This window comes from Nannobrachium achirus (genome assembly GCF_963921795.1).
Source record: "Nannobrachium achirus genome assembly, chromosome: 20".
NCBI classification, from domain to species: Eukaryota; Metazoa; Chordata; class Actinopteri; order Myctophiformes; family Myctophidae; genus Nannobrachium; species Nannobrachium achirus.
In genome coordinates this window covers 29,193,900-29,219,851 of record NC_137827.1, presented here as the reverse complement: position 1 = coordinate 29,219,851, position 25,952 = coordinate 29,193,900, and the positions used below count along the sequence as shown (strand labels likewise).

Sequence of the window (25,952 nt, the reverse complement as noted above, 5' to 3'; positions counted from 1 at the left end):
AATAGATATGGTTTTGGTATAGTCTTCTAGTTTATTAATTGGCTACCACATCTAAACATTTGTATTGATACATTTTTATTATTTAGTATATTTAGTATTTAGTATAATATCATGTTCAAACTATTCCGGTTCTACAGAACAGAGGCGAAATGAATGAAATGCTGCCTGTAATACAAAAGTAACATCGGCCTTTTGCTTCATAAATCATGAAGGGGAATCTGATGTAATTCCCACGTGCTGCACCAGTGTGGGTTGTTGCATTTAAAACATTTCCCCACCGTTTCAGAGACCAGCACCATGCAGAAACAGTTGGTCTAGTGCAGTGAGTGAGTGGTTCCCAAACTTTTCACCTCCAGACCCAAAAGAGACAACAGGCTATTTTCACTACTTCTTACTTAGACATTTGTTGGCCAATTCATGGAATTTCTTAGATTTTCTTTTATTTAATACTGAAATTAGATTGTATTTCTTTAATTCGTGGAAATCTTAGCTTTTTTGGGAATGTTTTTTGAAAATGCTTTGAAATAATAATAGCCTAATTTAAAAAACAAAACGTAGGAAACAAAAAATAAAAATAAGGGACCCACAAAAATGTGTCCGCGACCAACAAATGGGTCCCGACCCACTGTTTGGGAACCAGTGGCCTAGTGAATGCTTAATGAAAGCAAACAACAGAATTTCTTAATGGTCGTGTGTGTGTGTGTGTGTGTGTGTGTGTGTGTGTGTGTGTGTGCGCGCGCGCGCGTGCGTGCGTGCGTGTACGACACACAGACACATTCACTGTGTCTGGATCCTTCTCTCCAGTGTGCGTGCTATCACACAGACGCTTCCCTCTGCTGTGTATCAATGCGTGATTGAAGGGAAACTTCTTTTGGGAAGTGTGTGGGGACTACTTTGGGTCAACTTTAAAAGTGAACGTCCCGTTTTCATTTGCAATGCGTCGTTCCGGAGTCGCATATAATAACGAACAACGTGCGACGGTCGGCGTGGACGCAACAAAGCGTGTAAGCGTAGAAACGATTTCGATGTAATCGCGGCTATGTTTTTTTTGCTACCTCCTCGCGGAAGGATCTCGTTTTCTCTTGGCGAGGGTCGACACATCCGCCCAGTTTTCCGATGTTTCGTTGCCCCCGAGTTGAAAATGGAGTTCGATTAAAGCAGATGTCCACCAACTTTCTCTGGGAATTTTTCGTATCTACAACATTTTCTTGACTCCGCGTCTCCGTAACAACATTGAAAAAATCACGAGAACATTCCCCTACCGCCACCCACCGCCACCACAGCTTCGGAGCTCCTACCGCAAGATCCCTCGGACGCGTTGAACGGAGCAAAGAACGCTGCTTTTTCAAGTGTTGTCCTGGACCTGAAGTTGGCGAATGGATGCTCGACCAGACCAGCCATAAATAACCTGCCAAACGTCGCGTACGATTTGTACATTTTCCAAAGGATCCGTACACGTTTTTTTCTTTTTGAATATATGGGATATGCGTTGCTGAAGAGGACGATGCAGACGGGCAATTTGTCGTGGTCGGATTTTACTTCCAGAGAAGATAAAAATGAATCATCGGTTGTCATTCCTCCTCGTAATTTAGTTCCAGCAGGCAGCAGAGCAGAGCTAGGCTAAAAAGGCTACTTGGTTTCGAGAGGAGCGCTCCATTGTAAAAAAAAAAAAAAAAACGTTAACTTTTTTTTTCTATCCAACTCTAGGGGTGATTTGTTTTTAATGTGAAAGAAAATGGTGATATTTGTGGTGTATTACCCTGCCGTCACTGCGTCGTCGATGCTATTGCTAGGATTTGGATCCCCGTGAGAAAAAATGAGCGAAGATTCGACAAATCCAAACAACGAGTGAGTAGTACTCTTTATTATTTTTGTTACATTTTTGTTACATTGTTACAGCGCTGCAGTGATATCAGGTATCTCAGTGTTCTAGAGGTGATCCTCTACACGTCCTTGCATCTTATACACATCTTATACATTGTGTATTGCTCCATACATATATAATATATGATGTACTTGGACCAAACCAAAGCATACAGTTTGGTTTTCATTGCCAATAATAACACTGATGATGGCCATATGAGTCGATCTGCCCTCTGTTATTGTTCGGACTGTTTGACAGGCTATTATGTGTTTCTATGTTTTGACGTTTACATTTTAAAACGGCGTTATTACGCATACAATGCCATATAGGCCCACGCTGATCGCAGCGCATTCCCCCGGCCGTTTCTCCCTTTATTTCATGTCTACACTTATATGTCAATGGGCATCAACAATCGTCCATTCCATTCAAAAATATATCGTTGGTTGGCTGTACACGTTTAGCCGAATAAACGTGCATTTCCCCCCGTTATTGGTGTAGCTACTGTACACAGAATCCCCGATAATGGTATTACATGTAATTACCAATTCGCGAAGACAACGATAGCTACACGAAATAATCTACTTTAGTCGTTATATTATCCTAACATCAGCTCAGTACATGATGTTCAAATAGAGCTATTTAGGCAGTTTAGATCAGTCGGCAATGTATATTTATATTCCACGATGGGCTACTGATCTATCATCGTTGACATACGAATCATTGAAATCACGCTGCTATTAAACAGTTATCTTTATTAAAGGAAAACGTGCCATCAAAGAGAACGCTGCAATGTCAGCGTCCAAAAGCTGAAGATGCCATTTTTTTTTCTCAATCACACTCATTTGCATATCACAATCTCCATTCATAAAAAAAACGTTAAAAACGGCACGGTTGACGTGCAAATCTCTCGGATCTCCGCGCGAAAGGCAACGACTAAGTGACGGCGATCAATGGATGTGTCGTTTTGTGAACGTTTCGTCGATATTTAGTGGCAAATTCGCATTGTTTTAGTGGGCTGATCCCTGTGTGCAGCGTTGCTTGTTGACTGTCAGTGAGAAATATCTGCTCGGGAGGTGCTGCGGTCACGTGATCCCTTCCATTCATAAAGTACCTGCCTGCCCATTCACAGCACTGTACAGTGTTTCGCATTGCACTGCACGATCACACAATGATCATGTTTCCTGCATTTACTGTTGGAATCGGGTAAATATAGTACAAGGGACGAGCCCTGCGGCCGTTTATCTTTCATAAAGTGCAACAATCCGTGTCATTTAATCGAATATGTGTCCTTACTTTCTCAGAGATGTCGTTGTGTGCTCTTGACACTGGAGGAAGTGTTTCTGTAGACTCACATTGTCATGGTTTCATGTGCGAAACAGCCATGTTCCCCCCACCCCCACCACCCTCCTCCGGTCCATTTATCTGGTGCTCATAAGGTGGATTGATTTAATGCAGGGACACTTTGTCCTTGAACTAGACACCAGTTGTTTTATATGCCATAGAGGCTTTCAGACCCAGCCTATATGGTGCATCTGTTAAAGATTACACAATGACAGCAGCTAAGATGGCTAACGTTATGGTCCAAGCAGCAGTTCTATGCTCTCACCACCACCTATCTGTGATGATGGTGGTGTGATTCATAGAATCGGAGTGAATGGAATACTAAGCATTTCCATTTGTTTTAACTGAATCTAATGCGCTGCACTTGATGAAAAAGCCACTCAGTAGCCTAAGTGAAGAGAGATATTTTCATGGTTTGTATGAGGAAGGATGCCATTTTAACTCTTCAAGCTAGAGATATCACATATAAGCCCGCTGCAGGTACAACGTGACTGTTGTTGTTTTTTTTAGAATGTTATTGATTTTGTAATGTTCAAGAATTTATTACAGCCCTTTCCCTTGTAGCCTATTGTGACACAGATTGAGTTGTTCCATGCCTGAATGAGATTTGCCTGTATTCAAATGTCTAATCTTCCCTTATGTTATGCAATTTCTCAGGTTCTTTATTTGGCTTTACGGGCTGTTATTGACATTGTCTCTCACCCCTTATTTAATTGAAGAAAACACAATGCCTAATGATTCAACATTCTGTTTTCCTGGACAGGTGTAATTTGTGGAGATTGATTGATGTTCTGGTGGTAAGGTTAGGTGGTAAACCGAGTTGGTGTGCACACAGCACACCCTTCCCTGAGAACATATAGCCCGACCTCCTGCGAGCCTGTGTTCACACAGGGTTCAAATGAATAGACGACGTACGGAGCCTTGTCAAAGTTTGGTTTGCGTCTGCTCTGGGTTGTGTTGCTGGTGTGAAGAGTGTGGTGGGAGTTAAGGCCTAATGGTAGTTTAGCAGCCAAGCACCATGATTAGGCAGAAAGAAGATTGAGTGTGTGTGTGTGTGTGTGTGTGTGTGTGTGTGTGTGTGTGTGTGTGTGTGTGTGTGTGTGTGTGTGTGTGTGTGTGTGTGTGTGTGTGAGATTTATTGAGGATATGCACAAGCCCCGGCCTCTCCCCTGAACATCACGTTTTTTTGTTTGTTTTTTACTATTGGTATTTACCTCTGTAGTCTTGTCTGTTGGACAAGGGTATTTTTGGTCTTCCAAAAGTACCTAATTTACCTCCTTTGAAAGTCTATAATATTTTGTCCAGTAACTATACCGTCAGATTGGCCTATACAGTAATTTCCCAGTTCCTAGTTTTGTATTTGCACATCAATTGCGTTTATAATAGAGGCAGACCTTATTAATAATTAAATAAAACCTCATGTTTTTTCTTGATAAAGGTTGCCTTCCATGTTCCTACTTTAAAGCTGTTTTATGTCCTCTCCTGGCAGAGAAGGCTAATTGTACAGTAACACCTAAACAGTGGTGGAAAGTAACTAACATTTACTTAAGTACTGTACTGCCTACCTATTTGTACCTTACTTGAGTATTTCCAATTTCCAGTACTTTTACTTCTACTCCACTACATGTTGGATCCAAATATTGTACTTTTACGCCACTACATTTATTTGAAAACCTTAGCTACTAGTTTATTTGTAGATTATTATTACGATTAACCCTTTCAGCCCTGTATACATTTCGGCCATTTGAAGATAGCTGATATACAAGCTCACATTGCTTCACGATGCGACACATTTCGAGCTTGTAGATCTTTGTGAAATGTATGAAATGACAGTCTTTCATACATTTGAAAAACTGAAATGGGACATTCTGCATAATGAATACTTACTTTTGGTACTTTAAGTACATTTTGATGCCAATATTTTGTACTTATACTGAAGTACATTTTTAATTCTTTGAATTTCTACATTGTATTTCTACCACTACACCTGGGATCTGAACCCAGGTCACCTTTGTGGGAAACCTAATTTCTACCACTCATACAAAAGGGAATCCTTGCTTGAGCAGGGGTCAGGGGAGCGATTGGATTCACAAGCTTTGGGCCTAGTTACCTATATTCACTGTACTCTGTCTTACAGAATTGTTAAAATAAAATTTTAGTTGTTCAAATAAGTTATGGATTTCATTTCAGCTTTAAACCCAATTCATACAAATGTATACAATGCATAGTGTTGCAATTGGTATGTTATTTTTGGCGGATGAAACCGTTGTTTTAGATTCCTGCAGCACTCTAGTATTGTCGGTTGCCAGTCAGGTGATCCCTCGGTGATTCCTGTCTCTGTGCCCTCTTCCTATCTGTGTGATTGATTTGACAGCTCAGCGTTTTGTCTGCCAATGTGGGTGTCGCGATCTTATCACCTGAGGGCTGTTTTGCACTCCCCATTCCTGCCGCCAAGCTTCCTCAAACACATTCCTCCTCCCAATCAACCCCCATCCTGGCCTGAAACAACAAAGGGAGACAGCTACTTCAGCTGTTAAGACTAGTGCTTTACAGTGCAAATAATTGCCCATGTCCTATAACCCTGATGTTGGGCTAAAGCGTTTCCTGGGCCTTTTTATATGGACATATTATTTGCGGTTATTGCCAGTTGTTGAATGTGACCACCATGAACTAGTTGGGCACAGCCTAGTCTAGAGGCATATGGTTTCTTGTGTCAAAGCCTTCTGAGGTGAACATATCTTAGGTTTTGCTTCTGTATTTTTTTTTTTATGGGGGGGAGTCTTGCTTCTGACTGTAATGGCCAACACAGACCATATTGGAATTACTGTCATCGAAGTTGTAGTAAGAATGTATGTATGTATGTGTGTGTGTGTGTGTGTGTGTGTGTGTGTGTGTGCGTGTGTGCATGCATGTATTTATGTATTAGGGGTGTAACGATATAGTAACTGAATTGAAAAATAGATTTTAATTTGCAACGATCTACTATTTCGATATGCACAGCAAAACAGCAAAATATTGTACCGTTTGGCTTTGTATCGTATCATATCATTTTACAAATAACCGGTATCAAATCGTTTTGCAATGCAAATACTCGATTGTATGGATTGGAAGCATCCTATAAGTACTTGCAGTGATGTCATTACGTGCACATCCCGCATCAAAAACTCATTCAAGTCGCCCAGGGACTCATTCATGTCATGGTCCTGGGGTCCCGGGGATGTGCCTCCATTGGAGTCCATGTTAAAATAATTTACCGGTCGCGGTAAAAGAAAAACATTTTAAAATTCCACAGACACCACCATTGTTCATGGGTGAAAGCATCCTACTTTACCCTACGTTAACACAAATAAAATCCACGTAGAAAGTCTTAAACAGGCGATAGAAACGTCAATGTTTTGATTCCACCGACGTCCGACGCCATTTTGCTCGCCCGAATTCATTAGGGGCACATGTTTTAGTAGTTTTAGTAGTTCTAAGTTCAAACATTAGCCAAATTGTAAAATAAATATAAGAAATAGGCAAACATTTTGAAAATAGCCGATCTACAAGCTCACAGCGCTCGAAAACATTGTATTGAGGACTCATAAAACCTTTCTGGGACCCATTACATTGAAAACCTAGTAACATCACTGTACTTGTGCCTTTGTATTTAGCAATTTTAAGAAGAAAAATGAAAAAGAGGGGTCTTATTACTTCTCCATTCCATATAGCTACTCTTGGTCTATCGATAAATGTGTGTGTCTCTGTGTTCATGTCAAGGTGCGGGTTTGACCATAATTATGTGTTGAAATATAATGTCCATGCATGTATTTCCTAGAGAATCACAGTGTTTAGTTATTTATATCCATAATAATATTTTCCCTTAAAAAACCTGCACTATTGGCATGTTCCACACAGATTTAATTTCTTTGCTAAATAGTAACTATCAATTTTAAATCATTGAATTGAATCGTATCCTATATCGCCATGAATGAACCAATATCGTGATGCGTATCGTATCACTATTAAATGTATCGTTACACCCCTATTATGTATGTATGCATGCATGTAATATACGTATGTGTACATGTATGTCCCCATTCCATATTTCAGCCAACTATACCAATGCGGTTGGCTATGGCCACTTGGAGGCCAGTCTTGCGTGTATGTGGAACCCCATATTTGGGCAAGACAGATCAATATGACATCAGAGATTCTCTATATCGGGCTCCATAGCCCACACACACAGACATGCATCACCATGTGACGATTCGAGTGTAAGCGCTCAATCAGCCTCTGAAACATGACATGGTGGTTATGCTAATACTTTTGCATGGGAGTATTTTATCACTAGTTAGTGTCACAGCGTCTCGACTTTACTTGTCTAGCACCTGGTAGTGTTTTTATGGCTGTGTGTGCTTTTACACCATTTTAATAAATGTTTATCCACATGTTGGCCAACCATAGATCCTGTGGAGACTGAGGTGTCTCATTTCATACATTAGATATCATCTCTGATATTCCTCCATTGCCATAGCTATGCATTTAAAACATTGAAATATGAAAATATCAAGCTGATGAGTTGTATAATCCTAGAGTTACTTTGTTGTACAGATACCACAATCCAGCATCTCTCTCTTCTGGTCGAGACCTCTGTATTGTTTGCAACTTTGCATGATGAATGACAATGAAAAAAGGAAAAAGAAGAATGTGGACAGTCTGTAACTGTTACAAGTGATCAAAAATGGACAGGGCTGTGTATGAACGTGGTGCACTGTTTCATTCCCATGGCCAGATCTGGGACAGGATTCTGTGTATTTTAAACCAGAGCCACTTCCCTCTTGTAATTTTCATTTCCTCTTCAAGTATTTTAGGAGCAGACATAAACTGGTGTAAATGTCAGCAGCGTATTTGGATATTTCTAACCATTTATCTGATTTATTGTATCGGCTAGTGTAGGCCCTACAGCCTACACAGTCCTTAGTGTTCATTTAACCCTGGAATTTGGAACCTTACAACTCCATTTGGGCCCTCTTAATTTCTTTGCTCTATATCTCACTACCACCAGCATAATCAGATAGCATGGCTTCTCTCTTATTTTCTTCATTGAGGAGGGCTTCTGGTGTTCTACAGACCAGGGGCCCTATTTGCGTCCATGCCTTATCCCCCATCCCTAAACTTCTTTGCCTTTTTTTAAATAGTTCAAATAACTGATCTACAAGCTCACAACGTGTCGATGTAGATTGGCTATTTGAAGTATTTAAAATGTTTTTAAAAATAGTAAAAAAAAGGCGAAGTTTAGGGCAAGGGACGAAAGGCATGGACAAAAATATATAGGTCATCTCATTGCCTCTAAAGCAGTGGTTCCCAAACCTTTTAGCTCAAGACCCCAAATTAGACGTTTGCCCGGGACCCAAACTAGTGAAAACAGATCTATACAAGCTCACAAGGTATCGCTTGTAGATCGGCTATTTTCACTACTTCTTAAACATTTGTTTTCTAATTTATGGGATTTCTTAGATTTTTCTTTGATGATTAATGAAACTACTTAAAATGTGGGGGGGTCCCCAGATGATTAGCTTAATGTGCAACATTGTTTTCTTACTCAACAGTAAACAAACCTAAGTGTATAGAGGGTATCTGCACATTTCTAAAGTGACCATTTAAGGACATTTTAATACCTCTAAAATGACAAATTAAACATTGGCCAAATAGTCAAATATTAGAGGCTGTAATTGTGAGCATGTAGATCTGCTATTTTCACAATAGAACCGTGTTATAATACAAAATGTAATGCCTCAACTCTTAGTGCTCTTCAGGGTGGGGGTCCCAGTTAAAATATGATTCTTTTGGGGGTCGCGGCCTGAAAAGGTTGAGAACCACTATTCTACGGTACAGACTACAGACCATATCTCGTTGCCTCTAAAGAGGTTCTTTTTAGCGGTACATTTGTGAATTGTGGATATTGTTTTCAGTTGTGCTGCATGCGGGAGCATAGAGGCTGGGTCTCGTTGTGAGCTGAGCTCGGCTGCAGCTGGGCTGAGATGGTTCTTTCCTGCAAGGCCACAGACATAAAAGGCCACAGATGTAAATCCTAAACCTTGTGTCTTTGATTGAGTTTCCAAACTCTTTGAAAACAGGAAGGGGTTTGTGTGTGTGTGTGTGTGTGTGTGTGTGTGTGTGTGTGTGTGTGTGTGTGTGTGTGTGTGTGCGTGTGCGTGTGCCGTGCATGCTCTTGTTTATTACTCTGGGAACATTTGTCATGTGTATTTGTCTCTGTGTATAGGCCTCTAGTCTAGACCCTAGTTTCATAGATCTAAACAAACACAACTTTGTCTTATGAAATGAACTCTTTCTTTTTTATCCACAGATTTTGACCAGGAAAGCTCATAATCTATTAGGCCCATAGGAAAGAAAAAGACGCTTGTATGCTGAGTCATTTTGATCTGATTTTGTGCTACTCGGTTGCCATTTTTAGACCTCGAATCAAACATTAATATTTGCTCGGAAATGCTTGGGTTGTTCTTCCAGATGCTGGAACGGGCTACACTATACGCTGTAGTAGGCTAAGCTTATTTGAATGTGAAACATAATGGATTTTCAAGATGCGCCACTGCAGTTTATTTTGGGCACGTCGTTATAGGCAAAATCTTTCTAAACATTTAAAAAAATAGCACTTCTACAAGCTCTCACTGCATTGCGCCGCAAGCTTTTAGATTGGCAATGTTCACTATTCGACAAAGTAGATAGATAGATAGATAGATACCTTTATTATCCCAAGGGGGAAATTCAGTAAGTATTAGGGCTAGTATAAGTGGTTAGGGTGGTTAGGCCCACCAAATTCTGGGCCCTGGCTACAAGGATTCACTGCGGGCCCCCCATGAATGTTCTTCATAGCGGGAGGGGGTTTAACCCATTTAGACTGGGAATGCATTATTACACGTTATTTTGTGCTTTAACTATTGAAAAATTGCAGATATACAAGATCACAGCCGCGCTGTGATCTTGTATATCTGCAATTTTGTAGATCGAGCTTGTAGATCTGCTACTTTTTGAAAAAACTTGATTTTATTTTAGAATAATATGTCAGTGGTGCTCAAACCTTTTCATGTGAAGGACCCCATCTCAAAATATTTAGTTCCAGGGACCCCCCCCCCCCCCCCCAGAAGCAAAATTTGAGTTACAAATGTTCGCTTAAAAAATACATATATTCAAAGATTTGCACACATTTTTACGACTTTTCAAAAATAGCAGATCTACAGGCTTGTTTATCTGTTATTTTTCAATAGCTAAAGTATAAAATAATGAAGGCCCCTCCACCTTGGGCCCTAGTAACTCAGTCCCACTTTTACCCCCCTTGTGACGCCCCTGGTGGCGGTGGTGATGATGATGGCACCAGTTTTGTGATGATGTCCCTTTTTCAACAACAGGGCAGGCTGTGATATTTTACAACTTGTTTCACAGCCGCTTCTCTTAACAGCCATGGTCCATCATCATGGTTTGGTGGTCAGGGGTGTCACAAGGGGGGGGGGGGGGGGGGGGGTGAGTGGGACTGAGTTAATAGGGCCCAAGGTTCACATGAAAAAGTTTGAGCACCCCTGCCCTGACATACTGTAGAAACATACAGTAGGTTTTTTGAGGAAAAAAACTTAGAAGAATGTGAAATCGTCGAAGACTTGCACAGGTTTTCACGATAAAAAAAAAAAAAAATAGCAGATATACAAGCTTGCAGCTGTGAGCTTGTATATCTGCTATTTTTCAATAGTTAAAGTAACCAGGGCCCAGAATTTGGTGCGACACCCTTGGTACCGTTTCATCAGTTTTGCGATGATGACCACTTTTTCAACAACAGGGCAGGCTGTGATATTTTACAACTTGTTTCAGAGCCGTTTCTCTTCACAGCCATGGTCCATCATCATGGTTTGGTGGTTTCTTCTTCCCAGCGTGCTCCCTGAGATGTTTTGATGGTTTCTCCCACAGCTAGACAACCGCCTTGTCCCCTCCGTTTCCCGTCCGCCCCGCTCCCAAAGTCCCACCAGTCTTGGAGTCTCTCTGCAGTTATACTGTGACGATTAGAAGCCTGAGTCCCTGGGGACTACTTTCACATCAAAGCAGACCAGAGTCTCCGCAGCAGTCCAAATTTGCGGTTCCTCTTTTTTTTCTTTTCTTTTTCTTTTTCTTTTTCTTCCTGTAATGGCAAGCGCAAGGTTTTAATTTTCCAAATGCTTGCGGTTCAAATTAAGATCATCTCAATATGTGGCTTTGATTGATGTTTGAGAATAGTTTTTTGGCGTTTGATACACATATGGGATCCTTTTGATTTATTATAGTGCCACGGCACAGAAGTACCCAGAACATTGTTCTTGGGGTAGCAGGCCCAATCCAGTAATGGAAGGGTTGGTTAGCTTCGGCGTAAGGCAGAAAATCAATGTTACAAAAAACCCCCCCAAAAAAAACGAGTGAGCAGTTTGACATTCACGTCACGATACTGGTTGAGGTCTGTTTTTTTTTTCTTTTTTTTTTTTTTTTTTTTTGGTCTGCTAGCTAATTTTATCTGCTAATTGCTGTCTATGATGGATGCTAACAGCAGGGCATGGGTTCAGTTAATTTGTCTAACCTTGTTAGATTGTATTTCTATTGGCGGACTGTGGGTAATCTTGAAGTGTGGATTTGTGCTGTGTGGTGGAGCAGCTGAGCGAGCAGGCCTGTGTTTTTGTTGTTGTTTTTTTCTGGAGTCTGGTGGTAGCTAAGCTGAATGTTCTTGTGTGGGAGATGACTCACCACCACCAGCCCCGAGGTGTTGAGAGGAGATAGGGCAAATTTCTCTTTCACTTCTCTTTCTATAGCCATCATATTGGTTTTCACTGCGGCTTCTATAGCCGGGACTGGTGGTGACGTTGGCTGTCTGTGTCTGTTTTGTGTTTCTTAAGGCAGTGGTTCTCAACCTGTGGGTCGGGGCCCCCAGGGGGGTCCCCACAGATGATTAGCTTAATGTGAAACACTGTTTTCTCGCTCAACAGTAAACAAACCAACATAAATAGATGGTATCTGCACATGTCTAAAGTGACTTTTTAATACCTCTAAAAATTAAACTTTGGCCAGGCAGAAATTGTGGAAATAGCAGATCTACATGCTCACAACACCAGTATGTAGATATGCTATTTTCACAATAGAACCATGTTATACCAAATGTAATGCCTCAAGGCATGTAATGTCTTAAGGCATTTTCCCCATCATCACCGGCGTCACGTTAATGGTTAACAGAGAGACTCTCGCTTCAAAAGTGTCTTGTTGCGGCATTCTGTCATAATTTGCACTGCATCTGTGTTAGGTCATGTCGGTGTTTGTTTTGGGTATGTCTGTGCCCTAGAGTTTGCCACCGGTTATTGAAGGGATTTGAACCGTGGCTAATTGGCTAGCTAGCTTGCACCGTTCAGATTAGATGCACTGCTGGAATCGACACTGGACTCACTCTCACATGTTATTTACTTCCCACATAAGGCATGATTGTTTTGTTGACAGCATACACATTCTACTTTGGCTTAACAATATTATTATTATTATTAATATTAATATTATGAATATTATGTTTGTTGATGTAAGGTTGACAAGTTAGTGATTTCTTTTGAGAATAACGAGAAAAAGAAAAAAGATTTTGATCGGTGGCTTATGAATCCCAAACCCAACTTTTACTTCATTACAGCAGTAGATAATAGCAGTGTTGGATTTGTGCTTAGATGCAGGCTATATTACCCTGGACAAGGCATAGATTGATTAGGCCTGAATACGTAAGGTATTATTTTGTCGTTGTTGGGTGGAAACCTTGTATGTCCAAAACCTTTGTTTTGTAATTCTCATTTAAAAAATGATTCAAATTAGTGAAAACAGCCGATCTACAAGCACACAACATCGCGAGGCGTTGTGTGCTTGTATATCTGCTGTTTTCACTACTTTTGTGCGACGGCCTTGTATGATGAAGCAGGGCTTTACTTTGCGAAAAAAAAAACATCCAAATTTGAAACTTTGAGATACAAGGTTTTCTGCCCGACAGTAATGATATCTTTAATCACAGCCATGGAAGATACACAAGATATTTTTTGCAAATATAGAGAGAATGAGTCACCCCAGTTTGAGTAGCATTTCTTTTCTTTTTTCCCACCTTCCAATCCCACCTTCTCCTTCGCTAGGGGTTGCTTTCCTCTCTCTGACTCTGAGGATAATCTATAGAATCCGATCAGGATAAGTAGCTTGTGTTTATTTTCCCAATGATTTTTTAATGATTTTTCTTTTTTTTTCTCTCTCTCTCTGCAAAAGTCCCAACGAGCCAAAGGGTTCTAGTGAAGCCTGACAGAGCCCTGACAGCCTTCCTCCGGTTTTGATACAGGGGCAAAGATGGGGAGGGAAGTGTGTGTGTGGTGTGGTGTGGTGTGGTGGTGGGGGGGTGGGGGTGCTTTTCTCCCCCTTTTCTGATGCTAATGAAAGGAGGGAATGGTTTTCCAGTCCTTTAGCTTGCAGAGTGTGTCTCTCCTGCAGCATGCTCCACTGCCTGGACATTGTGAGAGCACAAAACTCCAGGCCCGGGATCCAATAACGTGAAATTTCAGCAGAGAAGCGGCCATTGTGTAGAAAGAGGCAGCCGGGGGAGAGGGAGGGGGTGGAGAGAGAGAGAGAGAGAGAGAGAGAGAGAGAGAGAGAGAGAGAGAGGGAGAGAGGGAGAGGGAGAGGGAGAGAGAGAGAGGGGAGACAGGGGAGGGTGACTTGGCGAGCACCCAGGGCTCAGGCCACATCCTTTCTCTCTCAGCCACCCCCCCCCCCCCCCCCCCCCCCCCACACCCCCCCCACTCCTCCTCCTCCTGTCTTTCTTTCACTCCCCCCCCCCTTTCCCCCACTCCTCCCCTCCCCTCCCCTCCCCTCGGGGGGTGGGAAGCCCGGGGCAGAGCCGAGGCAGAAGCGGAGCATGATGGCATGCTGAAGGCCCTGTGAGCCATGGGGCTGGGGAGCAGCAGACAAACGGCCACTTTGTCAGCTCAGGAAATGGTTGTCCCTGGATCCCCCCTCACCACCGCACACTGGAGCAGCCTGCCTCGAGGCCCTGTAGGCCTGCCTGGCCTGCACGTGCTCCCTGCTCACCTCTCTCTCTCTCTCTCTCTCTCTCTCTCTCTCCCTCTCTCTCTCTCTCTCTCTCTCTCTCTCTCTCTCTGTCTCTCTCTCTCTCTCTGTCTGAAATGCAGACCTTCGTAGCTACGTGAAAAGCCCTAGCAGTAGTATGTTTTCAGTGCATCTCATCTCCGTTCCAAGAGCCCACATTTCTTCTTCATCGCTGCAGAACGTTTTGAGTTTACCGTCAAAATTATGAGTAAGGCGAGGGCAGTGGTGAAAAAATAAGCTCCCAACGCGTTGCATCGCGACGCGTTGTGAGCTTGTAGATCAAGGTATAAAATGGGTCTAAAGTGGTTTATGTATGTGTTATAATACTAGAAGCTCGGCCGCCCTTTATGTGGCCAAGCGTCTAGTCGGGTACCGGCAAACTCGGGAACGATGTAAATAGGGGATGAATGCCCCGCCCTTTAATGCAAACCCCATTATACCTGTTGTCATAGGACCCGTTTTTACCATCTGTTTGCCTGTGTCCATTTATGCCCATATACGGAGATAACTGTATCTGTCTGTCTGCGTACATTTTATGCCCATATACGGAGATCTCTGTATCTGTCTGTCGGGCGGCCGAGTGTCTAGTCGGGGACCGGCCTACACGGGAAAGATGTAAATAGAGAATGAATGCCCCACCCTTTAATGCAAACCCCATTATACCTGTTGTCATAGGACCCGTTTTGACCATCTGTTTGCGTGTGTCCATTTATGCCCATATATGTAGATCTCTGCAGACACAGTGCCGGTTCCGGAAAACTCTGATGTCAGACATCAGCTCCGCATACGGGCGTCCATTTTATGCCCATATATGGAGATCTCTGAATGCCCTACCATTTAATGCAAACCCCATTATACCTGTTGTCATATGACCCGTTTTGACCATAATGTTTGCCTTTGTCCATTTATGCCCATATATGGAGATATCTATCTGTCTGCGTCCATTTTATGCCCATATATGGAGATCTCTGTATCTGTCTGTATGTGTCTTTTTATGCCCATATATGAATATCTCTGTCGCTTTTTGTTTGTTTCTTCTTTAAGCAGAATACGCAGATGTCAACAGCTAGATCTGTGACATCAGAACACGTCATACTGATGACATTCATGGCATTTTTTGTTGACTCATGTGGCGTACGTGATGTCAGAGCCTTTTATGAAGTGATGTCACAATGAGTCAGCGCTTGCGCCGGTTCCTCCTGAACAGCCTGATGTCAACAATCAGTTTCGCATACGGAGATTCCGAACGTTTCGCACCGGTTCGGGCGCATCGGGTGGGGTCGAGGCCCAGCACTGCACTCCACGGCGGGGAACGCGCGTGCCGAATTTGAAGCCGGACGGACGAACGGTTCTCGAGATACGCGGATTACATACATACATACATGCACGCACACGCAGAAACTTCTCGCATGTATTGTAAGATTATTATTTATATCTGCAAAGTAACTAGTAACTAAATGTTTTCAAATAAATGTCGTGGAGTAAAAGTACAAAATATGGATCAGAGATGTAGTGGTGTAGAAGTAAAAGTATTGTAAATGGCAAATACTCAAGTAAAGTACAAATACCTAAAAATTGTACTTTAGTACATTACCTAAGTAAATGTACTTAGACAGTTACTGTACACTAGGGTTGGACACGGTAACCGCCGTACCGCGGTAAACCGAGGTCTACCGCGGTGTCAGTGTGCTTACCGCGGTAAAAAAAGACAAAAAAAAGTCTATTTTTTATTGGAAAACCAGCGAGTTTTAAAACAGGGGAGAAGCGAGGACCGCATGCGCTCCATGCCGCTCTGCTCTGGGCCGTGTACCACAGTTTGGAAGCCACATACGTCACTCTCACTCTCAGAGACACAGACAGTCAGACCTACACAGGGCAGCCTGCGTAGAGGAGTACAGAGCAGCGTAAACTTTCTCTGTAATCCACACGACACAAGGATGTTAAATAATACATACCTTGTGTTGTGGCATATCTTTTTTTATTCATACGGATTACTGGCGGAGCGCGGGCCGCATGGACTAAAACCGAAAATGAAACTATTTTACTTTATCCACCGCGTCGCACGTTGTTTCCCGTCTGTCGGCGCGTCGGTGATTTTATAACCTTTTCTGTCAAGTCTTGTAACTAAAACCTGTATATAGCAGCACTCAATCACTGCGATTTTAGAGTTGAGACGTGACGTGAGTTTACAGAATCACTGTACACGATCTGACTACCCGTCCTCTTCTGGTTTGTTCACACAGCTGTTTGTGTCTGAAAAGCTAAGTAGCTAGCCTACGTTACTATGGTAACCCGACAGTGCAGATCTAAAAGCTCAGAACGCGTCGCGGATGCGATGTGTTGTGACTGTGAGCTTGTAGATTAGCTCCTTTCAAAGCCATACCCGCTGTGCTGTACGGAGAAGTATAACTCGGGCAGTCAGGCTGTGGAGAGGCGACTTTTGGGAAGATGATTGCAATATTTTGGCTTATCGCCGAACCTTAATTAATAGATACGGGGGTGCGGTAATTACCGCAGTACCGGCGGTAAATGGGAAGACGGTAATCGCGGTAACAAAATGTCGATACCGCCCCAGGCCTACTGTACACCACTGCCTAGCAGTAGTACACACGTTAACGTTTTCACTGTATCTCCGTTCCAAGAGCCCACATTTTTTGTTCGTCATCGTTGCAGACCGCTTTGAGTTTTCCTGTCAAAAGTTATGAGTAAGGCTAGGGATTGTTGAAGCTGCGTTTGAGCTAAATACTTTTCTGTGTTTGTTAACTATTAATACAGACACAGGCTATGGTGTGCAATAATGATAGCTGTCGGCCATACAGGCTGAGTCTGTGGGCACATCTTGTTTTTTTTATGAATAGAAGGAGCCAAATTAAAATGAGTTTGAGAGCTGTTGATTGTCACCCTCAGGGTGTCACAAGGGGGGGGGGGGGAAGGGGGGGGGGGGGACTGAGTTACTAGGGCCCAAGGTGGATGGGCCTTCATTATTTTATACTTTAGCTATTGACAAAAAGCAGATATACAACCTCACAGCGCGGCACCAAGTACCTCGCTACGAGCTTGTAGATCTGCTATTTTTGAAAAGTCGTGAAAAATGTGTGCAGATCTTTGAAGATATGTATTTTTTAAGCGAACATTTTTGTAACTCAAATTCTGCTTCTGGGGGGTCCCTGGAACTAAATATTTTGAGATGGGGGTCCTTGGCCAAATACATGTCATTTTGGGGGCTTCACATGAAAAAGTCTGAGCACCACTGACGTAGAAACATAGGTTTTAAAAAAAAAACCTTAGAAGGATTTGAAATATTCGACGGATTGCACACATTTTCACAATTTCTTCAAAAATAGCAGATCGACAAGCTCGCTGTGAGCTCGTATATCTGCTATTTTTCAATAGTTAGTAGGGCATTCACGAATATTGATTTTTAGTATTTGAATTATTCGACCTCAAAGTATTTGAATAGTCGAATATTCGACAGGACTCGCCAAACTGTCAAATATTTAGTAAGCAAGAGGCGAACATTGTGAAAATAGCCGATCTACATGCTCACAACGCCGTCATATTTATCTGCAGAACCGAGTCACATTAAATGTAATACCTACAATTCCAAGTGCTTGTGAGGGTGGGGGTCCCCAATTCAAATATGTTTATTTTGGTAGTCACTGCCTAAAAAGTTTTGAGAACCCCATGGTATAAAGCATTAAAAATGTTCATCCACCAGGGGCATTGACAACTCATTCTTATGACTTCCTATCTAGCCAAGCTTTATATTTTTTAAAGAGGAAAAAAAAAAAAAAAAGCGAATATATCGCCTCCGGTGAACAACATCGAATAGTGACTTTGATATTCGAATATTCTAATATTTGGTGAATGCCCTAGTACCCAGGGCCCAGAATTTGGTGCGACAGCCCTGGTCACCCACCCGGGTCCCCACCCTGCCTCCATGCACACCCTCCTCCTCATCCTCCGTTAGGCTCTCTCACCCCCTCCCTCTGTTTTGCTCTCCTGCTTCTGGTCGGAAATGAAGTCAGTCATCCAGCAGAATAACTTGGAATAATTTGGAATGGGGGGCTCCTCTCTCTCTCTCTGTCTCTGTCTCTCTCTCTCTCTCTCTCTCTCTCTCTCTCTCTCGCTCTCTCTCGTGGGCCCAGGCCAGCTGATCTGCTTCCGCTCTCAATTGTGTGTCCAGTGGACTGTGTGCTCCCAGCGAGGGGCGTGGAGAGCAACCTTTGTCTCCATAGACCATCCCGCTTTACACCGTGTGTGTGGTGTGTGTGTGTGTGGTGTGTGTGTGTGTGTGTGTGTGTGTGTGTGTGTGTGTGTGTGTGTGTGTGTGTGCGCGCGCGTGCGTGTGTGTGTGTGTTCTGCAGGTTGTGAGAAACCATCCCTTTTTGAGCCCTTACTGCATTTCGTCGTTGTCGGGTGAAAACCGTGTATGTCCAAAACCGTTCGTTTTGCATTATTCATTTTAAAAATGCTTTAAACTACTGAAAACAGCCGATCTACAAGCACACAACGCCTCACTACTTTTGTGCGACAGCCTTGTACGATGAAGCAGGGCTTTACTTTGCGAAAGAACATACAAATTTGAAACTTGGAGATACGAGGTTTCCACCCCACAACGACGATTTGTTATCCTAAGAGGAAAATGTTGAATTAAAATGAGAGGAAGTGTAGCAGGCTGACTTCTTTTGTGTCCAGTGTAGATGTTAGATTAGAGATCTAGAAACTTTTTTCATTTATGTGATTGTCTGGATGTCTATCGGCTGTGTAGGCTAAACGCAGTCTTGTGGTCGTGTGCATGTTCGTTATTTAGTACAGACTAGGGGAGGGCAATATGGTGATAATGCAATGTCTCCACGATATGCCTTTTCAGAGGTATCGTATGTATCGTGATACAATTGAGGGAGCCTTGTAAAAGATCCTGTTTAATCGTTAATACAGAGATTCATTGCAGAATTCAATTTAAACCTGCATTTTGGTCTAAATCAGTAGTTCTCAAAAATGTTAAATGTCAAGGTCTCCACTTAACTCTGACAGTATACAAATTTACATACTTGTAAAGTTCAATTTAGACCTCCCAAAAGGAACCCAGAGAGTCTAGTTTTTGTCAAGTAACTTGAAAAATATCCATAAAAACCAACTTGAAAATAGAATCGTGATAAAACCGTGTATTGTGATACAGCTTGGGGAAAATACCGTGATATTGTATTTTTCCATATCGCCCACCCCTAGTACAGACCGAGAGAGAGACGTTTTCTCACTCGGCGTCGTTGCTACAAAACGCGTCGCCCCTGGTCTTTAAAAGTTCCTTTCTTTGTTTTTTCCCCCTCCTCCTTGTGTTCTCAAGAAGACTTCCTCCCCGGGCTCGGCCCCCCTCCCTGTGAGTGTCATGGTTGCTGGCATGTGTGTGATGGTAGGTCTACAGGGTCAGGGCCTGGTCATTGTGCCCTGGTCATGGCTGAGCGACACCACCGCCTGCCTTCTGTTGGCCCCCAGGGACACAGCGGCTGACTGACAGACCCTCCTGCACCCACAACCCGCTTCCTTTATTGGGGGCCGTAGACAAGGGGGTATAACAGTGGCAATATTGCCCCCCTTTTTTTTTACTACCCCACTACTATCCTGCCTTCAAAACAGCAGTTTGGAGCTCTGTGTGTGTGTGTGTGTGTGTTGTGTGTGTGTGTGTGTGTGTGTGTGTGTGTGTGTGTGTGTGTGTGTGTGTGTGTGTGTGTGTGTGCGCGCGCGCGTGCGCGAGCGTGTGTGCGTGCGTGCATGTGTGTGACAGTGGTTCTTGTGTAAAGCTATGCTCTGTGGTGTCGTTTTCTTTTCAATTTAACCCTTATTCTCTGCTTTAACTATTAAATAAACAGCAGATATACATGCTCACAGCGTGGCACCGAGTGACCGAGTGACGCGCTGCGAGCTTGTAGATCTGCTATTTTTGAAAAATTGTGAAAATGTGTGCGAGTCTTTGAATAATTTTGACACGATTCTATAAATGTATTCTAAATCCTTTTTCTAAATCAGTGGTTCTCAAACTTTTTCATGTCAAGCCCCCCCCAAAAGGTACATGTATTTGGCCGCGGACCCCCCCATCTCAAAATATGTTGTTCCGGGGACCCGCGGAAAGCAAATATTGGACTTTGGCAAATGTTCACTTTAAAGAAAAATAAATATTCACAGATTTGCACAAATTGTCATGTCATTGCACAAAAAGTGCAGCTCTGTGAGCTTGTAGGTCTGCTGTTTTCAACAGTTAAAGCAGTGGTTCTCAAAGTAGATTCCAGGGACTCTTTGGGTTCCTTTAAGGGGGTCTAAATTGACCCATACAAGTCTGTAACTCTGACAGTGTACAAATGGAACCAAATGAACCCTAACGGGTCCATTTGGTTCCATTTGTCCACTGTCAGAGTTAAAGTGGGGACCTTGAAATTCAAAAGTTTGAGAAACTCTGTAGAACGGGTACACATTATTGTGTATCATTATTTTATGCTTTAACTATTGAAAAATAGCAGATATACAAGATCACAGCGCGGCACCGACTTTCAATTTTTTAAGTAAGTGTTCTTGAGAGACTACTATGTCAGTGGTTCTCAAACCTTTTCATTTGAAGGACCCCCAAAATTATATTTATTTGGCCACGGTCCCACATCTCAAAATATTTAGTTCCAGGGACCACCCAGAAGCAAAATTTGAGTCACAAACGTTCGCTTTGAAAATACATACATATACATTCAAAGATTTGCACATCATTTTCACGACTTTTCCCAAAAAATAGCAGATCTACAAGCTCGCAACGCGGCACTCGGTGCCGCGTTGTGAGCTTGTATATCTGCTATTTTTCACCGGTTAAAGCATTCAATAATGCTAGGCCCTAAATGGGTTTTTAAAGCATAAAATAATGGGTTAAGGTGGTGGACCCAGGAAGGGCACTGGGAGGTCATTTGGGAGGTTTAGTCATGGTCGTTTTCTGTCGCTCTCTCCCAGGACCAGCTGCCCCTGGTCTCGGCCCGGAGACAGGATGTGAGAGCGTGAACTCTTCCAAAGTATGAGAGAAATGTGTGTATCATAAAACCAGCCCTGACCCTCCTCCTCGCCAAGGAGACAACTAATGGAGGAGGAAAAAAAAAAACATTGTTTTCCCTCAAAAAGCAAACCGGGTTTTATGGTGTTTGAGTGTCTACTAGGTGACTATAAAAACAGTTTGCACAATGTGCTGCACTGTTTTTCTTGCCGTTGAGGTCAGTAAATCTACGCTGGGATTTTGATTGGTTGTTGGTTCGGAGGAGGAATAGCTGCACGCATTGGTATTTGATTAGTTTCCCATTCAAGAGAGAAGGTTGTCATATAGGAGGAAATTGGATGACTCGACTCGGACGGTTTATTTAAAGAGATGGTTTGAATAGTTTTGTAAATAGGCTCAATGCAGGAGAGGCTAAAGACACTCGGTGAACTCAGTATGAACCGGGGATGCATGGACACTTTGTTGAACGTAATGTTGACTACAGAGTAGTAGACCAATTTATTTTAATATCCACAGAATTACTGGAAGAACCGTTTAAAGACTTCTGTTTAGTAAGGTTTGTAGAGTTGCAAGAAAGTGTTCATAAAGGTGTTTCCACCACTAACGTATGTGTGTGTGCGTATTTGTGTGTGTGTGTGTGCGTGTGTGTGTGTGTGTGTGTGTGTGTGTGTGTGTGTGTGTGTTTGTTTTTATGCGTGTGTGTGTGTGTGTGTGTGTGTGTGTGTGTGTGTGTGTGTGTGTGTGTGTGTGTGTGTGTGTGTGTGTGTGTGTGTGTCTGCGTGCGTGCGTGCGCGTGTGTGCCTGCGCGCGTGTGTGTGGTGTCTGTCTGTGCAAGCATGTGTGTGGCGACGTGTGTTTTTCCTTGTGCCAGACTGGAATTATCCCAACGTTTCCCTTTTTTTTCTCTCTATCTTTTCTTTTTTTAAAGGCAGTCTTGTTTTGTTGGTTGATTTATTTTGGAATTATTTACCATGGTCATCAGTCCTCGGAAGGAACTTTGGTCAACTATTAGCAGGCAGCCAGGATATTCAGCCCTACATGGCCAGAAAGCAAAGGAAAAAAATAGCCACAAGTTTAATGCTCAGCGGCTCATAGATTAATTTCTAACCAATAACCTGGGCACAGAGGTTTGCCAAGGGCGTGGAAGGTAGCAGACCAAAGGTTGCCTATTTTCAGTAGGCCAGGATTTCCAATAAGGAGTCGGTAAGGAAGTGGAAGTGACCGTTTCTCTTTTGAGGTAGAAACTGCTCTCTGTGGATGACGTGTAGAGAGTTTCCTCCAATTAGTCTTATTCGGTTCTCACAGTGATCTCGAGCAGTGCTTCCCAGACTCTTTAGCTCAAGACCCAAAAGAGAAATTAGAATGTTTGCCCGGGACACAAACTAGTGAAAATAACAGATCTGTAGATCTAATACATACGTTTGCTTGTATTCATGAAATACTTACAAAATTGAATTGTTTTTAATTGATTGTTGTTTTTGTTTAAAAAATGTTTTAATCTAATACAGGGTTCTTCAACAGGGGGTCCGGGACGCCTAGGGGGTCCTCAGAGTTACTACAGGGGGTCCTCCAAATTTTTGTGTGATCGAAACTTTTTTTCCTTAACCACTTGAACCCTTGAAATAGCAGATCTACAAGCTCACAACGCCTCACACGGCGAGGCGTTGTGAGCTTGTAGATCGGCTATTTTTGGCAAATCGCTTTGTAGAGGGTAAAAAGAGCTGACCAAGTACAGAGTGAAAGGACAAGTTTATTAAGTATTGACTGTTCAAGTGGATAAATATCTGAAAACACAAATTGACATGATTCCAAAATACACTGATGATCGTGCTGTCAAACAATGGAACTATGGCATCTATGAAAAGGTTGTGGGGGTCCCTGCTTCATCTCTCTCTCAGCTAAGGGGTCCTTGGCCTGAAAATGTTGAAGACCCCTGATCTAATATATATACATATATACATAATATGTATACCCATTACCAAACATGGGTCCCGACTCCCGACCCCCTGTTTAGGAAACAGTGATCTAGACCAGGGGTGCCCACACTTTTTTGACGTGAGATCTACTTTTAAAATTACTAGCTCAACATGATCTACCCATCCAAAATGTTTTAACTGAGGGCCTGAGGGGGGCTTTGGAATAGCTGGCATTACATTTTAGACAAACACACTTACTGGAACTGGAAGGGGGAAATAAATGGGAAATACTGGGGGAAATGTCTTCATCCCATTCTGTATGGAAGTGGTAGCTTTTGGGGTTCTTTGTAATGCTACTGACTCTTGAACAAAGCATTGCATTGGAGGTTTGGCTACTTTAGAAGCCATGAAGGGAGCTGACAGGCCCTTCTTGATGTCATATTGACATATTATTTTTATATTTTAATTATATATTTTAGAGGCATGTCATGTGGTCTACCTGCACACCCTTGGTGATCTACTGGTAGATCACGATCTACCTTTTGGGCACCCCTGATCTAGACTCTAGAAGGTGCTCTAGATTCTAGAACACCTTCTGTCATCTCAGTGACACTTCTACATATTAATTATTGACTAAATGTTCCAATATATATCTGATGTCAGGATTATTAATAAACCTAAACTGCCCAGAGGTTGACGTGACACAGGGGTGAAATCTCCGTCCGTCTCTCTCACATCTTCTGTCTTTAATATGTTACCAGGAGAGTCTGCAAAGCGCTGCCCTCAGCACACTGTGACCTTTGGCGTTTCCGGTGGCCCAGTGGAGTGTCTGTTATCTAATCAGGGAAACATCAGATTGCTGGAAAAGGCACAGAGTGCAGTAGGGGAGGGGGTGAACGGGGGTGAAAGAGAGAGACGGGGAGAGGGAGGTATAGGGTGAAATCAGGGATATGTTTGTGGGAAGAGAGAGGCCGTGGTTGTCAGCAGAGGGAAGGTGGGTGGGGTAGCGTGGTGGTTTTCTGTGCCCAGTTTCTGTGCCCAATGGGCAAGTCAATGTCTTTCTTTAGGCACACCTGTATTCATAGTGAAAATAGGTGATCTACAACAGTGTTTCTCAAACTTGCAAATGTCAACATTTCCCCTTAACTCTGACGGTGTACAAATGAGACCAAATGAACCCACTGTCAGAGTTACAGACTTGTATGGGTCAATTTAGACCCCCCTAAAGGAACCCACAGATTCACTGGAATCCACTTTGAGAACCACTGATCTACAACATGTTGTGATGCTTGTGTGAGCTTGTAGATGAGCTATTTTTGATATTTTTGAAAATGTGTGAAAACAAAATTAAACTCAACTTGCGCCTTGTACACTCATAGCCAAATATGGTTGGTAATTCGTGCCACTTTCCGAAGAAAGCGACAAGTTTGACCAGTAGAGCGCGCAATTAGGGTGATGACGAGTGCTGTCTGTCTGTTGGTACGTATGTGGGCAAGCTGGCACTCTGTTGAGGTGCCAACTTGCGCCTTGTTGTTTATATCAGGTCGCACTTAGAACGCTGCTCCCTCATTGGCTAAAGGTCCTGCCTTTGTACTGTCAGCCACATACCTACCCACAGTCAGCACTCATCTCTCTACTTGCATGCTCTGCTGGCGCAGGTAATTCGGCTATAACAACATGCTTGAAATACAGGTTGAAAATCTATATATCATCATTGTCGGGTGGAAACCGTGTAGCTCCAAAACTGTTTGTTTTGTATTTATCATTTTAAAAACGTAAATGTAAACTAGTGAAAACAGCCGATCTACAAGCACACAACGCCTCGCACCGTGAGGCGTTGTGTGCTTGTAGATCTGCTGTTTTCACTAGTCTTGTGCGACAGTCTTGTATGATGAAGCAGGGCTTTACTTTATGAAAAAACATACAAATTGTCAACTTGGAGATATGAGGTTTCTGCCCGACAGCGACGATATATTTTTAGGGTATAGAATTTCCCTCTGCATTAGGAAATGAGTGTGCACAAAGTACTGATATAGTAAATTAAAACATACCAACTATTTGTAACAGTTCATATATACTATATTACTATAATAACATGTGATTGTCACAAAATCACAAGGCACACCTGGACTTGTCTCACACACTGCTGGGGAATCAGTTGCTTTGTGGTCACATCCCATCATGTCTGTTGTAGTGAAAAGGTTGCAGTGAGAAAGTGTCCTCACCCCTTTAGTCCTTTTGTGGCCAAAGTGATCATCTTAAGATTACCACCCGGCTTTGTGAATACAGAATCATGTTGCTAGTTGAGATTTCAGTTATCGCTGTGCAGCTGTTAGAGCTGGGACAAATATAATACATTTTCATCACTTCCCAATAGAAATTGTAGTCTGTCTTGGTCTCATGGCGTTTCTTCCCAAATTCATTTTCAATACTGTTGTCTTGTCTTGTTAAGTTTAAAAGGTACTTAAAGTACCAAAAGTAAAAGTACAAAATGTTTGAAAATAGACGCATCATGAGCTTGTAGATCAGCTATTTTCAAATAGCCACGGTCTAAAATCGGGCTAAAGTGGTTTATGTACGTTATATAATATTATAATTTATATCTGCAAAGTAACTAGTAACTAAAGTTTTCAAATAAATGTAGTGGAGTAAAAGTGCAAAATTTGGATCCAAGGTGTAG

General features: G+C 42.5%; 1 protein-coding gene across 1 annotated transcript in view; it reads left to right on the top strand.

The window, feature by feature from the left end:
- The first annotated feature begins 1,159 nt into the window (after positions 1-1,159).
- The window catches only part of spred1 (sprouty related EVH1 domain containing 1), a 77,174-nt gene continuing 52,381 nt past the window's right edge, over positions 1,160-25,952 (top strand). The window contains exon 1 of the mRNA XM_080750065.1: positions 1,160-1,848. Within this exon, the coding sequence (XP_080606191.1) occupies positions 1,817-1,848 (32 nt within the window). The 5' untranslated portion in view covers positions 1,160-1,816. The remainder of the gene's footprint in view (positions 1,849-25,952) is intronic.